Source organism: Bison bison, unplaced genomic scaffold (assembly GCF_000754665.1).
Source record: "Bison bison bison isolate TAMUID 2011002044 unplaced genomic scaffold, Bison_UMD1.0 scf7180017864352, whole genome shotgun sequence".
In the NCBI taxonomy this organism is placed as follows: Eukaryota; Metazoa; Chordata; class Mammalia; order Artiodactyla; family Bovidae; genus Bison; species Bison bison.
Genome location: NW_011494924.1, coordinates 5,389,261 through 5,404,619, shown reverse-complemented (window position 1 = coordinate 5,404,619; position 15,359 = coordinate 5,389,261). Strand labels below are relative to the sequence as shown.

At 43.5% G+C, this 15,359-nt stretch overlaps 1 protein-coding gene across 1 annotated transcript in view; it reads right to left on the bottom strand.

The window, feature by feature from the left end:
• Positions 1-15,359, bottom strand: part of AGK (acylglycerol kinase) — a 99,720-nt gene that overhangs the window by 57,116 nt on the left and 27,245 nt on the right. The window contains exons 3-4 of the mRNA XM_010855026.1: positions 7,961-8,000; positions 3,035-3,114 (exon numbers count right to left, since the gene is read on the bottom strand). Coding sequence (XP_010853328.1) covers positions 3,035-3,114; positions 7,961-8,000 — 120 coding nt within the window. The remainder of the gene's footprint in view (positions 1-3,034; positions 3,115-7,960; positions 8,001-15,359) is intronic.

The window sequence follows — 15,359 nt, the reverse complement described above, 5'->3', positions numbered from 1 at the left end:
CTTTAGAAAGATTTTCCTTACTCTCGTCTGCAGATAAAGGTATCATATTTTTCAACAAGAACTTCACCTTTAAAATCACAAATACATTTCCATGTAAAAGTGTAAGCAGAACCTAAAACTGCTTTTAAAAGAAGTGTCATTGTTTAAAAATGCAAATATCTCTTAGATGTAAAAATTCAAAATGACTGATTATAGCTTAAACAATTGCCATATAGATCATCAGAATTGGCAAGTTACTAACTTACTAGGTCTCTAGAGGAATAGGACCTGGAACAGTTACATTAGTTCGGACAGAAGGAGAGGTCCAAGGGTGGAGAGTCAAGTAAAGAACCTTTTGAACTCAGCCTACAGGTCAGTAAGGGCTTCCCCGGTGGGTAAAGAACCCGTCTGCCAATGTAGAAGATGCAGGGATCAACCCAGGGATCAAACCCTGCCAGTGTAGAAGACGCAGGAGACTTGAGTTCGATCCCTGGGTCGCGAAGATCCCTGTAGGAGGAAATGGCAACCCAGTCCAGTATCCACACCTGAAAAATCCCATGGACAGAGGATCCTGGTGGGCTACAGTCCATGGGGTTGCAAAGAGTTGGACACGACAGAGTGACTAACACTACAGGTCTGTAACAACAAGGACAGCAGCTTATATTTCTTTAATCGAATGCTAACTATGAAATGGAAGGAATGCAAAAGACTTTAGAGGCGTTATCTCATTTAATCCTGAAGGATTACATGGTAATTTTTATAAGGTATGTGCCATTATTTTACCATTTTACAGATGCGTATAAATTGAGGAGTTAAGAAGCTAAAAAGCAACACCCGCAGCATCACAGAGCAGAAGAGAGGAAACAGACCTGATCCTCCAGACTCAAACTCACATCCAGTTCCCTGCCGGCTTCTCCCAAAAGCCAACAGTGACTATTTAGCTATCTTGGGTATTTTGATTGTGTTCTGTTAGAACCGTTGTTGGTATTTTTGTTTAGTGCTGGTTTAAACAAGAATGAGGGAAGTCCCTGGTGGTCCAGTGGATAAGAATCCACCTTGCAATGCCGGGGAAAGTGAAAGTGAAAGTCGCTCAGTTGTGTCCGACTCTTTGTGACCCCATGGACGACACAGCCCATGGAATTCTCCAGCCCAGAATACTGAAGTAATGCTGGGGACGCAGGTTCAATCCCTGGTTGGGGAACTAAGATCCCACATGCCACAACTAAGACCCTATGCAGCCAAGCAAATAAATATATATAAGTAAATATTACACAAGAACGGTCATAAGGGCTTATGCTAAGTATGTTTAGGGCAGCAGGAAGTGGCTGCAACAAAGGTGGGCAAATATGATTCAATTAGGTAGAGCAATGAAGTCGATTTAGGCAGTCCGTAGTAAGTATCTCAAACTGCTAAATTCAAAAGAAATAAGGCAGGGCTAGTCCTCACATCTGTGAACCCACACTCACTACCTCCCTAGAAAAGATGAGAGAAACTTATTTCAGAACTCCTGCTTTTCTTTCCAGACAACGTCAAACGTACCACTTAAGAGCCACTCCCAACTATGCTTTTTCTTGTTCTCATTATCTTAATGCCATTTGACTTTGACCTTACAGAATCCAATCTAATACATATTTATTAATTTTCTGATTCTCAATCAGGGCTCAGAAAGAATAAAAGGTATCACTCTCCCCCTCCCCCACCAATTCTTACTTTTTAAAAAATAATAATTTTAGGACTTCCCTGGTGGTAGAGTGGGATGGGAATCTGCCTGCTGATGCAGGGGACACGGGTTCGATCCCTGGTCCAGGAAGACCACATGCTGCTGAGCAGCTAAGGCCATGCACCACAGCTACTGGGCCTGAGTGTCGCAACTGCTGAAGCCCATACACCCTTGAGCCTGTGCTCTGCAACAAGAGAAGCCACCACAATGACAAGCCTAAGCACTGCAACAATGAGTAGCCCCTGCTCACTGCAACTAGAGAAAGCCTCCGTGCACAGCAGCAAAGACCCAGCAAAGCCGTAAATAAACAAAAAACAATCGTAATTTTAAATTTTAAATGATTTCTTCTAGAAACTATCAAAAATCCTTTCCAACTGAATGAGTTGTTCCCAACTAATAGTATTAAAGAAAAAGTTTTTTATTTTGCTTACGGTACTTTTTAAAAAATTAAGACTGTAGCCTGCCAGGCTCCTCTGTCCATGGTATTTTCCAGGCAAGAGTACTAGAGTGGGATGCCATTTCCTTCTCTAGACGATCTTCCCAACCCAGGGATCAAACCCAGGTCTCCCACATTGCAGGCAGACGCTTTATCCTCTGAGCCACCAGGGAAGCCCAAGTTCACAGTAAAAAAGAGTAGACAATACAGAGTTCTCACATAACCCCCTCCCTGATCCGCCCCCCTATCCCACAACACACAGTCTCCCTCCCTTTCAACATTCTGCACCAGTATCGTACATTTGTTACAATAAATGAACACATGACTATCAACCAAGGTCCCAGCTAGTCCTCACATGTTAATTCTCACAACTGCCTCACATGACCCCTCCAGGACTGTTAGAACAGTGACATAGCAAGGGACCTAAGTCCGCCCTCCTATCTCTAACCACAATCCCCCACCGCCACGCATCATTTCCTTAGTCGGGAAGACTGAGCGTCCTCCCGGCTGACCTCCAAGACCTAACTCTACATTCACTGCTTGGGGGAAGAATGTTTCTGACCTCACAAGGCCACAATATTCTTGGCCATCTCTGAACATCTCATATCACGGCAGCAGAAGCTATTCCCAAGGTGACTAGGACCAAGCAGATAAGACTGATTTGAGTGAGCTAATTCTGCAATAATTATTAAAATTCAATTAGACAAGTTGGCTAAGCATCAGTGAGCTTTACAGTTATATCCCCTTAAACTGTGATTTCTACAATACAATTGAATCTTATGGCTACAAGAGCAATGAACCCAGTGCTTCCAGTTTCACAGACTCCAACCAGCTGCCTGACACCGTGACTCTTTGCCCCTGGAAAAACTGAATTTGTAACAAAGCACAGACTCAACTACCCTTTGCAAGCTGCAGGGTTGAGAAACACAGTTGCCTTCTTCACTTGCGCATTGGGAGGAATAAGTTGATTGCCAAACACCTAAAAAGGAACAAAGAAAAGTTTTCAGTAAGTGTCCTTCTATTGAGTTAGTGAACACATATATTCTTTCATTCCAAAAGAATTTACTTCCGGTGTCTACCCTGAGGAAGCCAAGGTTCTTCCAAGATTTCGTATTGACAACCCCACCATCAGCTCAGTTCAGGTGCTCGGTTGTGTCTGACTCTTTGCGACCCCATGAATCGCAGCAACCCCACCGTAAACAACAATAAAGCTGCATGAATCTAAAAAGAATGACACCAACGAATTTACTTATAAAACAGAAACAGATTCACAGACTCAGAGAAGAAACTTAAGGTTGCCACAGGGGAGGAATGGGGGAAGGGATAGTTAGGGAATTTGGGATCGACATATACTCATTGTTACAATTAAAATGGATAAGCAACAAAGACCTACTGTAACAGCACAGGGAACTCTGCTCAATGTTATGTGCCAGCCTAAATGGGAGATGGGTTTGGAGGAGATTCAGTTCGGTCACTCAGTCGTGTCCAGCTCTTTGCGACCCCATGGACTGCAGCACACCAGGCTTCCCTGTCCATCACCAACTGCCGGAGCTTGCTCAAACTCATGTCCACTGAGTTGGTGAAGCCATCCAACCATCTCATCCTCTGTTGTCCCCTTCTCTTCCTGCCTTCAATCATTCCCAGAATCAGGGTCTTCTCCAATGAGTCAGCTCTTCATATCAAGTGGCCAAATATTGGGAGTTTCAGCTTCAGCATCAGTCCTTCCAATGAATATTCAGGACTGATTTCCTTTAGGATGGACTAGTTGGATCTCCCTGCAGTCCAAGGGACTCTCAAGAGTCTTCTTCAACACCACCTTTGAATCGATGTTCAAAAGCATTGATTCTCCAGTGCTCAGCTTTCTTTATAGTTCAACGCTCACATCCATACATGACAACTGGAAAAACCATAGCTTTGACTAGACAGACCTTTGTTGGCAAAGTAATGTCTCTGCTTTTTAATATGCTGTCTAGATTGGTCACAGTTTTTCTTCCAAGGAGTAAGCATCTTTTAATTTCATGGCTGCACTCACCATCTGCAGTGATTTTGGAGCCCCCAAAAAATAAAGTCTGTCACTGTTTCCATTGTTTCCCCATCTATTTGCCATGAAGTGATGGGACTGCATGCCATGATCTTAGTTTTCTGAACATTGAGTTTTAAGCTAACTTTTTCACTCTCCTCTTTCATTTTCATCAAGGCTCTTTAGTTCTTCTTCACTTTCTGCCATAAGTGTGGTGCCATCTGTGTATCTGAGGTTATTGATATTTCTCCCAGCAATCTTGATTCCAGCTTGTGCTTCATCTAGCCCGGTATTTCACATGATGCACTCTGCATATAAGTTAAATAAGCAGGGTGACAATATACAGCCTTAACGTACTCCTTTCCTGATTTGGAACCAGTCTGTTGTTCTATGTCCAGTTCTAACTGCTGCTTCTTGACCTGCATAAAGATTTCTCAGGAGGCAGGTCAGGTGGTCTGGTATTCCCATCTCTTTAAGAATTTTCCACATTTTGGGGGAGAATAGAAACATGTATATATATAGGGCTGAGTCCCTCTGCTGTTTACCTGAAACTATCACATTTTTAATCAACTATACTACAATACAAAATAAAAAGTTTAAAAAAAGTGGACCGTTACTTAATAAAAGTAAGCTAAATTATAATAAAACACCCACTTCATTCACTTACTACAGGTAAGTAACTTTTCTTTTCTCTATAAGATATGGCTAGGTTTATTGCAACCAAAAAGGATGCAGTCTGTCACAAAGGAAGTTTGTCTTTAGTTTTCAGAATATAATCATTTTTCCTTTTAAGTGAAATGAAAGTCACTCAGTCGTGTCCAACTCTCTGGGACCCCATGGACGATTCAATCCATGGAATTCTCCAGGTGAGAATACTGGATTGGGTAGCCTTTCCCTTCTCCAGGGGTTCTTCCCAACCATCTAAAGCTTATTAATGAAAAATCTTTGTGTTACCAATTAACCTTCATATCTCTATACACATAAAAAATAAATCTCATACTCTAGCTGCTTCCTTTCTTTGCAACCCTGAATGATAACTCAGTAGCATCAACTGGTACAGGAAAAGAAACATAATTAATGTTTACTAAGTGCCTAATATTTGCCACTTCCACACATATTGTTCTTAGTTCTCAGAAACTAAGTAGGAATTAAATATTCCCATGTCTATAGATGAGAAAGCCAAGATTCAGAAAAATTAAGTCAAAGTGTTAATAAATTACAAGTTCAGAATTTATATCCATCAAACTTCAAAACCCAAGCTTCCACTCTATCAGTTCTAAAGAGAAGACAATGGATGAGACAGAGTTCAGACTCACAGATAAGATGCAAGGGGTTACAATGGGGACTAATCACAGCTGCCACTGCTCCATCAGGATGGGAGAAGATAGTCAATAAAAAGAAGCAGAATAGGGAAATCCCTAAGACGGCAAAATTTCAAGTCTTAACTGGTGGGAAGCAGGTCTGGGCCAAGGTAGAATTCAAGTACAGAAGTACAAAGCAAAGAAGAAAAATGAAAGTTATACCAGGTATCTTACTAAGTAACTGGTTCTGACTCTACCACCTCCCTGACAGCCCACTGGAGATCCTTTCTCATTATTGTCTATTACTTGCTCTAAAGACAAAAATAAACCTTTATTGCTGAATACTTCAGAAGGATATACTGTTTCTTTGTAAAAAGTTTCTAGTACTTCATAATTTCTACTGTTTTCACTCTGAGTTAGACCTTAATATAATATTGTAATTTGTTCTTCTTCTATCCATACTATTTTTGGAATTTGGCCAGGAATGAATTAACCAGCCAGATTCCAGATCTATAGTTCTAGATTATTCCTCTTGGTCCTGGGTTTTTAGCCTCTAGAAGCCTTAGCTACTTGCAACTCAAGACTCGGGTTTATAGTAGGTTAAGGAGTCCAAAATCACTGCAGATGGTGACTGCAGCCATGAAATTAAAAGATGCTTACTCCTTGGAAGGAAAGTTATGACCAACCTAGATAGCATATTCAAAAGCTATTACTTTACATTACTTTGCCAACAAAGGTCCGTCTGGTCAAGGCTATGGTTTTTCCAGTGGTCATGTATGGATGTGAGAGTTGGACTGTGAAGAAAGCTGAGTGCCAAAGAATTGATGCTTTTGAACCGTGGTGTTGCAGAAGACTCTTGAGAGTCCCTTGGACTACAAGCAGATCCAACCAGTTTATTCTAAAGGAGATCAGCCCTGGGTGTTTGGAAGGAATGATGCTAAAGCTGAAACTCCAGTACTTTGGCCACCTCATGCAAAGAGCTGACTCATTGTAAAAGACTCTGATGCTGGGAGGGATTGGGGGCAGGAGGAAAAGGGGACAACAGAGGATGAAATGGCTGGATGGCATCACCGACTCGATGGACATGAGTTTGAATGAACTCCGGGAGTTAGTGATGGACAGGGAGGCCTGGCATGCTGCGATTCATGGGGTCGCAAACAGTCGGACACGACTGAGCGACTGAACTAAACTGAACTGAAGGAGTTTACATGAAACTATAATGAGGTGAGTTTATGTGAGCTTTAAAAAAAATATCGTATTTTATTCAAGAATTTAGACTGAAAGGGGACAGACACAGGAAAAGCAACTAGAATGAGTAGGCTGTAAGGATGAATTCACTTCCTTTTTTCAGATGAGAGGAGCTAAATGGGTGTTGGGAAGTGGAGAATTAGAACAATGGGAAGAGGGAAACATGCAAGGGAAGAAACAACGGAAGGAACAGGGTCATGAAAAAGTAGGAGGAGAGGGAATTCAGAGCAGAGGTGAAGGTATTAATACTTCGCACAAGAAAGGGAGTGAGTGCCCATATCCACTCTTTGTTCAAGAGCAAAAGGCTTCCCCGTGCATGATTTTCTAGTTGCTAATGCAAAATTAGCTTGGGGTGAAGATCACCTCAAATTTAATACTAAAGTTTATTTGAACAACTCAGAGCCATGAGATGAAACAACAAAGCAATCAAACTCCTAAAACATGGATTTAGAACAGTTAGGGAATCCCGAAAGAGAGAAATTCGTTCATAGTGTCTATTGTCATTGGCATCCATGACAACATTTCAGAATGTTTTCTGCCCCCTACTTCTACTAAATGTATCATGCCTTTGTCACTTTTTAATTTCATGTTTCTTTTTGGTATTTCTGACATCATAAGTTTAAGTGACATAACAAAAAAGCAACCTAACCATGCAAATTCATCTGCAAGTTATAATGTGCATATTTGGAGGGGAGGGAAGAAAAGAAATGTGATCTTAAATTTGAAAGGATGAACAATTCAACTCTAAGTAGAGAGATGAATATTTAAGTGCAATACCTGAGACGGGGAATAACAATGCACAGGGTATGACTCAGCTGGGCTAAAGAGACAGGCTTTAAAGTACGAATCAACAGTTTTAAGAAGATTTGACTTTGAGAGGTAACGACTGCTCTGAACTGATATCCTTGGGGCTTATTCGGCTTAGGCATGAATCTGGCTTTAGCCAGAGCTTCCAGGCCACCTGCAGACATGAACAAATTCCCAGAACGCCAACCAGTCCGGTTCTGTGTTCTTTGGACTAATCCAGAAGTAAACAAGTCTGAAGGGGTGGGCGTTGGAACTGCTTTTCACCAGATGGTTAACTTCCTCGAGTTCTATTCAGAGTTGGCTGGCAGCCTGATTCATCCCGATAGTGAGGGAAAAAATAGCCAAGCTGCACTGATGCAAGGTGCTGGGCAAGTCCCCTGGAACAGCCCAAGACTTCTGCACGGTGGAGATAAGGCGGGTTTTAATTGTTTCATATTAAACGGCATTACCTGAGCTTCTTGACAGGCTGCTCTCCTTAGTAGGTTATCACTATCAAAGTAAACAAAAGAGAAGGAACGTTAGCTTTAATAAGTAGGTTCAGATCCAAATCATCGTTTTTTAAAGTAAATATAACTCTTTAAAATAGTCAAGTGAACGTTCCTTAAGACCTGTAACAAATCACGGGCACATCTGAAAGGTACTTTCTCCGAATGAAATCCGTGTTAGGAGTTCCCACACAACAGCAGGCAGAATAATCCCCACTCCCTTTAAGATGCTCACATCCTAATTCCCAGAACCTGAAAAGGTTACCTTATGTGGCAACAGGGTTTCTACAGACATGATTAAGTTAGGGTCTGGAGATGGGAGAGAATTCTGGATGATGTAGGTGGGCCCAATGGAATCGCAGGGGTCCTCAAAAGCAGAGAAACTTCAGCAGCAAATGTGACCAGGAAAGGATGGTCACAAAGGTGCAGCCTCGCTGGCTTTGGAGATGGAAGGTGGCTTTAAGTCAAGGAGTGTGGGTACCCAGGAAGGAGAGGGGTTCTCTCCGGAGCCTCCAGGAGGAACGCTGTCCTTGCTGACACCTTGATGTTAAGGGAGCCCTGTGTTGGATCTCTACTCCACGAACAACAGTGCTGTGTGCTCAGTCGCGTCTACTCTTTGCGACCCCATGGACTGCAGCCCGCCAGGCTCCTCTGTCCATGGGATTCTCCAGGCAAGATTACTGGAGTGGGTTGCCATTCCCTTCTCCAGGGGATCTTCCCAACCCAGGGATCACACCCCTATCTCCTGCATCTCCTGCACTGGCAGGCAGATTCTCTACCACAGAGCTACCTGGGAAGCCACAAAACTGTAAGATAATAAATTTGTGTTGTGTTAAATCTCTAAGTTTGTGGAAATTTGTTAGGGCAGCAACAGAAAAACGAATGCACATACCCTGCGTTTTTCTTATTCAGTAAAATTATTCAGGTCATTTGCCAGAAATAAATTTGATATATAGTTGCTTCTGCTAGTGTTTTCTCTAAATCGCTTATTTTTTATATCACAGTCAGATACACAATTATATCATAAATGGAAAATTCTGACGTGAGGCAAAATTTTGGCTTGCAAAAACAAAACGTTCTATCAGAATATGTTCATCTATTCAGCATTAAGCTTTCTAATATGTGTTTGGGCCACTTATACCTTAAGACCACTTTAAATGGCTGACTGCCTACCATGTTCCAGAATCTTCTCCTTGTAAGAGTCCATTCTAACACGGGTTGCTGGCATTCATATAGTAACTTCAACCTGGCTAACAACAGTTAAGAAAATGAATACCCAGAAAACATGAGCAGTAAACAATTTAGAGGGAAGAATTAAAATGATTTCGAAAGGGTTATTTTACTTAAATTTCCTGTCTAGACCTTTTTCATAACATCAAAGACCTTGAATTTTGCATCTTTACAGTACAGTAAGTCCCCTACATGCAAACAAGTTCCGTTTTGAGGGTGCATTCCTAAGTCCAGTTTGTCCATAAGTCCAACCAACCTAGGTACCCAACTAACATAATCGACTATATAGCACTGCACTGTAATAGAATTATAATACTTTTCACACAAATAACACATACTAATTAAAATTAAACTTTTGCTTTTCGCTATAGTTGCAGTCAAAGGCTATGGCATTTTCTTCCATAGCCAGGCTGCAGGACAAGCCCAATTTCACAGAGCCATCAGCTTCCAGGAGAAAGCACTCCCTAAGAGGAAGTATCTCTACTGCCCACCTGAAACCTAAGGGCAGCGACAGTGTCCCATTAGAATGACACTAGTAGCTCAAACCCGGATGGCTCAGTTGGTAAGAAGCCACCTGCAATGCAGGAGACCCCGGTTCTGCCCCTGGGTTGGGAAGAGCCCCTGGAGAAGGGAAAGGCTACCCACTCCAGTATTCTGGCCTGGAGAATTCCATGGACTGTATAGTCCATGGGGTCACAATGAGTCGGACACGACTGAGTGACTTTCACTTTCAGTACCTGAAAAGCGCATCCGGTTCTACAACAAACCCCGCGAGGCGCCGTTAAAGCCAGGCTCAGCCCTCTTGCTCGAGCAATACTGCTCCCGACTAGCCCGCGGCAAAGGGAGTCCAAGCTCATCTCCCTCCCCCACCCGAGAGTCAAAAATGCTTGGCTCTTTCCAAGCCTCTCCATCAACTGCTCTCAGTGAATTATTCTAAAGTCAACAGAACATGCATGCAAGATGAGGCAGATTCAGAGTACAATCTAGTAAAATATTTAAAAATAGTTAAGTGTCAATAACCCTTTGTAATAACCCTTCAGACTCATGCCCTTCTGTACAATGATGAGGCAAAATACAGGCCCTCTGTATCCGTTGGATCATAAAATAAAACGGTTCCTTGTAGTCACCTGAGCATTCTCAGCAGATTTAACCCTCAGTCTAGTTTCCAGACTGCCCAAGTTTCTGCTGCCAGTCTCAGAGGACTGGCTTCCTCCTCTTCCTTGCCTCAATGTGTTTCTCCTAGTAGACAGAATGACCTGTGCCTCATCTTATCCTACAGAGACGTCCCGCGGATTACTCCGTACAAACACATGCTTCTGTAAAAGCTGAGTGCCTATCTCTATATATCTGTCCGTCTCCCCCAGCCAGCTCCTCCTCCTACTAGGGACAGGCCTCTGAAGGCACCAGGCCCCTCTGGGTCATTAGCAGACACCACCTCTCTTACTGCATTTCAGCCACGCTGAAATGGACCCAGCTGAAAAGGGAAGACCCCCAAACAGATACAGGAATATGGGTAGCGTCTTGGATCATTTTTTCTCCATTTCTTTTTTTTTTTTGCTAGAAGTAAAATTCTGATGGTTAACTTGTGATGAAGTGTATTATTAAAGATCTCAGCTCTCTTGAGCTTACTAATAACTACTTGATGTATCAGCATGCTATTGAAAGTCAAAAGATATTTAGATAGTTAACATCCTGGATGTTAAATGGAATATGCACGCTGCCAATGCCACCTGTAAGAAAGACAGAATATGTACCAATTTAGACATTACAAAAGAAATCCTCATTATAATCACACCTAGGTTTTTAAATATCAAAAAACGGTATCAACTATCTTGATCACGTTCTCTGAACCAAGCTGTATCTAAAACTCAAACTTATCCTCAAAAGAAAAGATATTTCTCCTATTGACATATTCTGAAGGTCTACAGCAAGTTTTGAAAACTATTTCAAAAAAGAAATTTCAAGTATGTTCTCCATAATGGCAGCATCGCTGCAATAAAAAAGAAAATAACTTAAAATCCACACAGCAACTACTGTGCACCAGATACTATATGGCTGTTGTTTTCATAAACCTTTAGTCTTTGTAACAACCTTGCAGGGCTTCCCTGAGGGGCTCAGTCGGTGAAGAATCCACCTGCAATGCAGGAGACCTGGATTCGATCCCGGGGTTGGGAAGATCCCCTGGAGGAGGGCATGGCAACTCATATCCAGTATTCTGACCTGGAGAATCCCCAAGGACAGAGGAGCCTGACAGGCTGCACTCCACGGGGTGGCAAAGAGTCAGACACAACTGAGGGACCCAGCACACAACCACCTTGCAAGGCAGGTGGCATATTCCCATCTTACAGGTGAGGAAGCCCAGGCTCAAAGAAAGGAACTGACTTGCCCAAGAGCACGTGTTGCTAAGTGGGAGAGCGGGCTTTCAAATGCCTTAATGCTGCTACTTCTTAATTCCAGACCATACTGAATGGGCAGTACTTCTTTGGATTCATACTTTACAGCACATTTATTAAGCTATCACATCACTTCCTAGTCCCAGCTAATATAACTCTTAGAATTTATATTCATACGGTTTTTTTTAATAGATATAAATTCAAGTGCAATAAAGCTCCCAAAAGGAACTGGTGAAACTGATTTAACACAAAGCGCCAGGTACAGCACCATGAACAAGACTTGGTCCTAACCTGAAGAAGCTTGGGATCCAGGAGCAAAGAACAGCACTTGGTAAATATCAGTGATATGGTAAAAGATATGTTTCTTGATAGATAACATGCCAGGCATGATATACAGGTGAATAACAACAGTCCCCATCCTCGTGAAGTCTACAGTTTGAGGAGGGAAGAAAGACAATTTGTTAGGCAATCATCAAATGATATGACTTACATCATTTACTCCATAAAATGATATGACTTATATTTTTACTCCATAAAAGGAGTGTCTAGTAGAGGTATCTAACCTTGTCTTGAGGGAATTAGAGAAGACTTTTACATGGATAGTGAAGTTGAGATCTAGGAGAGAAACAGAAAGTAGCCAGGCAAAAACAGGGAGGAGAATGCAGGCAAAGGAAAGAGCATGGGGAAAGCCTGCAAGTGCCAGGTCCCAGCCGAGGCCCGGACTGGAAGCCCCTCAGGACGGCTGCAGCGGCACACCAGGAGGAGCCAGGACAGGGGCCTCCAAGAGCCTTTTCTAACCTACTTAAGGAATGTGGGCTTCACCCTAAGGGCCATAAGAAGCCATTGCAGGGTTTTAAGAAGGGAACTGACATGACCAGGTTGACAGGGTGGAAGGATCATTCTGGCTGCAGTGTCAAGAGGGCAAGGGTCAAAGATAAGCCTGAATCCAGGGAGACCAGGGAGGATTCTTCAGGAATGCAAGTCAGCGAGGAAAAGGACTAGAACTGGGTAGGTTGTAGTGGGGATGGAGAGAACACAGGTTCAGCAGAGGCTGAGGAGTGAACTTAAGTGCTGGTTCATGGGTAGGGAGGGTCAAAGACCCCTTGACCTTCCAGTGGAAGGTGTCACATTCACAGAGATGGAAGGCAACACGGAGGACTAGCTGAGGAGGGAGGAAGCTATGCCTGGTCTGGATCGGTCGATCTGGGACAACGGTGAGAGACCAGGTGGGAGGATCCAGGGGACAGCTAGAAATACACGTCTGGAATTCCAGACAGAGCTCTTGACTAAAGATGAACACGGCTGGACGTCCCTCGGGCTCTGCTGCTGCTGCTAAATCACTTCAGTCGTGTCCGACTCTGTGTGACCCCAGAGACAGCAGCCCACCAGGCTCCCCTGTCCCTGGGATTCTCCAGGCAAGAACGCTGGAGTGGGTTGCCATTTCCTTCTCCAATGTATGCATGCACGCTAAGTCGCTTCAGTCATGTCCGACTCTGTGTGACCCCATGGACAGCAGCCCACCAGGCTCTTCCATCCACAGGATTCTCTAGGCAAGAATACTGGAGTGGGTTGCCATTTCCTTCTCCACCCTGAGGGTCTAGTGATTAAGAATCCGCCTGCCAATGCAGGGGGGGTGGGTTCGATCCCTGGTCTGGGAAGATTCCACATGCTGTGACAAGCCCATGTGCCACACTTACTGAGCCTGTGCGCCCTAGAGTCTGTGCTGCACAACAATTGAAGCCACCGTAACAAGAAGCCCTCGCACGGCAACTAGAGAGCAGCCCCTGCTCCCACAGCCAGAGAAGACTGTGAACAGTAACAAAGACCTCCTCCCCCCCCAAAAGATACACACATGGTAACAGGAGGGATGAGAGCAGAGAAGTTCATCCCTATGAGCAGGTGAAAGCGGAAGCAGGAAGAGAGCGCCTGCACGTCAGGACCCTGGACAGAGAACAGCAGGTGACCCAGGGAAGCGGACACCACACCTCATCTCAAAGCCAAAGGAAAAATGTGGTGGATAGGGCGCATATCCCCACCATGCTCTCAATGTTGCCCCTACTCTTGGCAAACAGCATGCTTTGCTATTCCTAAAAGACACAAAGAACTTCACTTTTCCCCTCCAGGGATGTGATCATTTCCTCTCCTCTCCCTTTAAAAAAAAAAAATTGAAGACCAAACACCACCATCCAAGTTCTTACCCTACCACACACAAAGCAGCTTGTCTTATCTTTCTTCTTTGATGATAGTGGTCCTGAAGTCATGGATAATTCACCATTTTCTTTCCCACAGCATAGAGCACAGACTTCTACACACAATCTAAGATACTCAATAAATAACTGTTTAATAAATAAGTGGCAAATGTTTGAACAGCAGAGATTGACTCATTGTGCTCAGGCAGACTTTGTTCTGGAGGAGACAGTGAAAGTTATTTTCTGTAGGAGAATCTGGTGTTCTTGAAGGGGAAGCTCTTTCAGGGTCATGCTCACCAAATGGCAAGAGGAGGGCTCACTGTGGGGCAGGACAGGAGAGAAGGGGAAACTCCAGTCATAAGAGTGAAAAAAAATGAAGTGAAAGTCGCTCAGTCGTGTCCAACTCTCTTCGATCCCATGGACTATACAGTCAAATATAGTCAATACAGACATACTGCGCTCAACATGCCAGTAAATTTGGAAAACTCAGGAGTGGCCACAGGGCTGGAAAAGGTCAGTTTTCATTCCAATTCCAAAGAAAGGCAATGCCAAAGTGTGCTCAAACTACCACACAATTGTACTCATTTCACAAGCTAGAAAAGTAATGCTCAAAATTCTCCAAGCCAGGCTTCAACAGTACGTGAACCATGAACTTCCAGATGTTCAAGCTGGGTTTAGAAAAGGCAGAGGAACCAGAGATCAAATTGCCAACGTCCGTTGGATCATAGAAAAAGCAAGAGTTCCAGAAAAACATCTACTTCTGCTTTACTGACTATGCCAAAGCCTTTGACTATGTGGATCACAACAAACTGTGGAAAATTCTTCAAGAGATGGGAATACCAGACCACCTGACCTGCCTCCTGAGAAATCTGTATGCAGGTCAGGAAGCAACAGTTGGAACCAAACATGGAACGACAGACTGGTTCCAAATCAGGAAAGGAGTACGTCAAGGCTGTATATTGTCACCCTGCTTATTTAACTTACATGCAAAGTACATCATGAGAAATGCTGGGCTAGATAAAGCACAAGCTGGAAACAAGATTGCCAGGAGAAATATCAATAACCTCAGATATGCAGATGACACCACCCTTATGGCAGAAAGCAAAGAAGAACTACAGAGTCTCTTGATGAAAGTGAAAGAGAAGAGTGAAAAAGTTGGCTTAAAACTCAGCATCCAGAAAACTAAGATCATGGCATCCAGTCCCATCACTTCACGGCAAATAGATGGGAAAACAATGAAAACACTGGCTGAGTTTATTTTTTTGGGCTCCAAGATCACTGCAGATGGTGACTGCAGCCATGAAATTAAAAGACACTTGCTCCTTGGAAGAAAAGTTATGACCAACCTAGACAGCATATTGAGAGAAGGCAATGGCACCCCACTCCCGTACTCTTGCCTGGAAAATTCCATGGATGGAGGAGTCTGGTAGGCTGCAGTCCCTGGGGTCGCTAAGAGTTGGACACGACTGAGCAACTTCACTTTCACGCATTGGAGAAGGAAATGGCAACCCACTCCAGTGTTCTTGCCTGGAGAGTCCCAGGGGTGGGGGA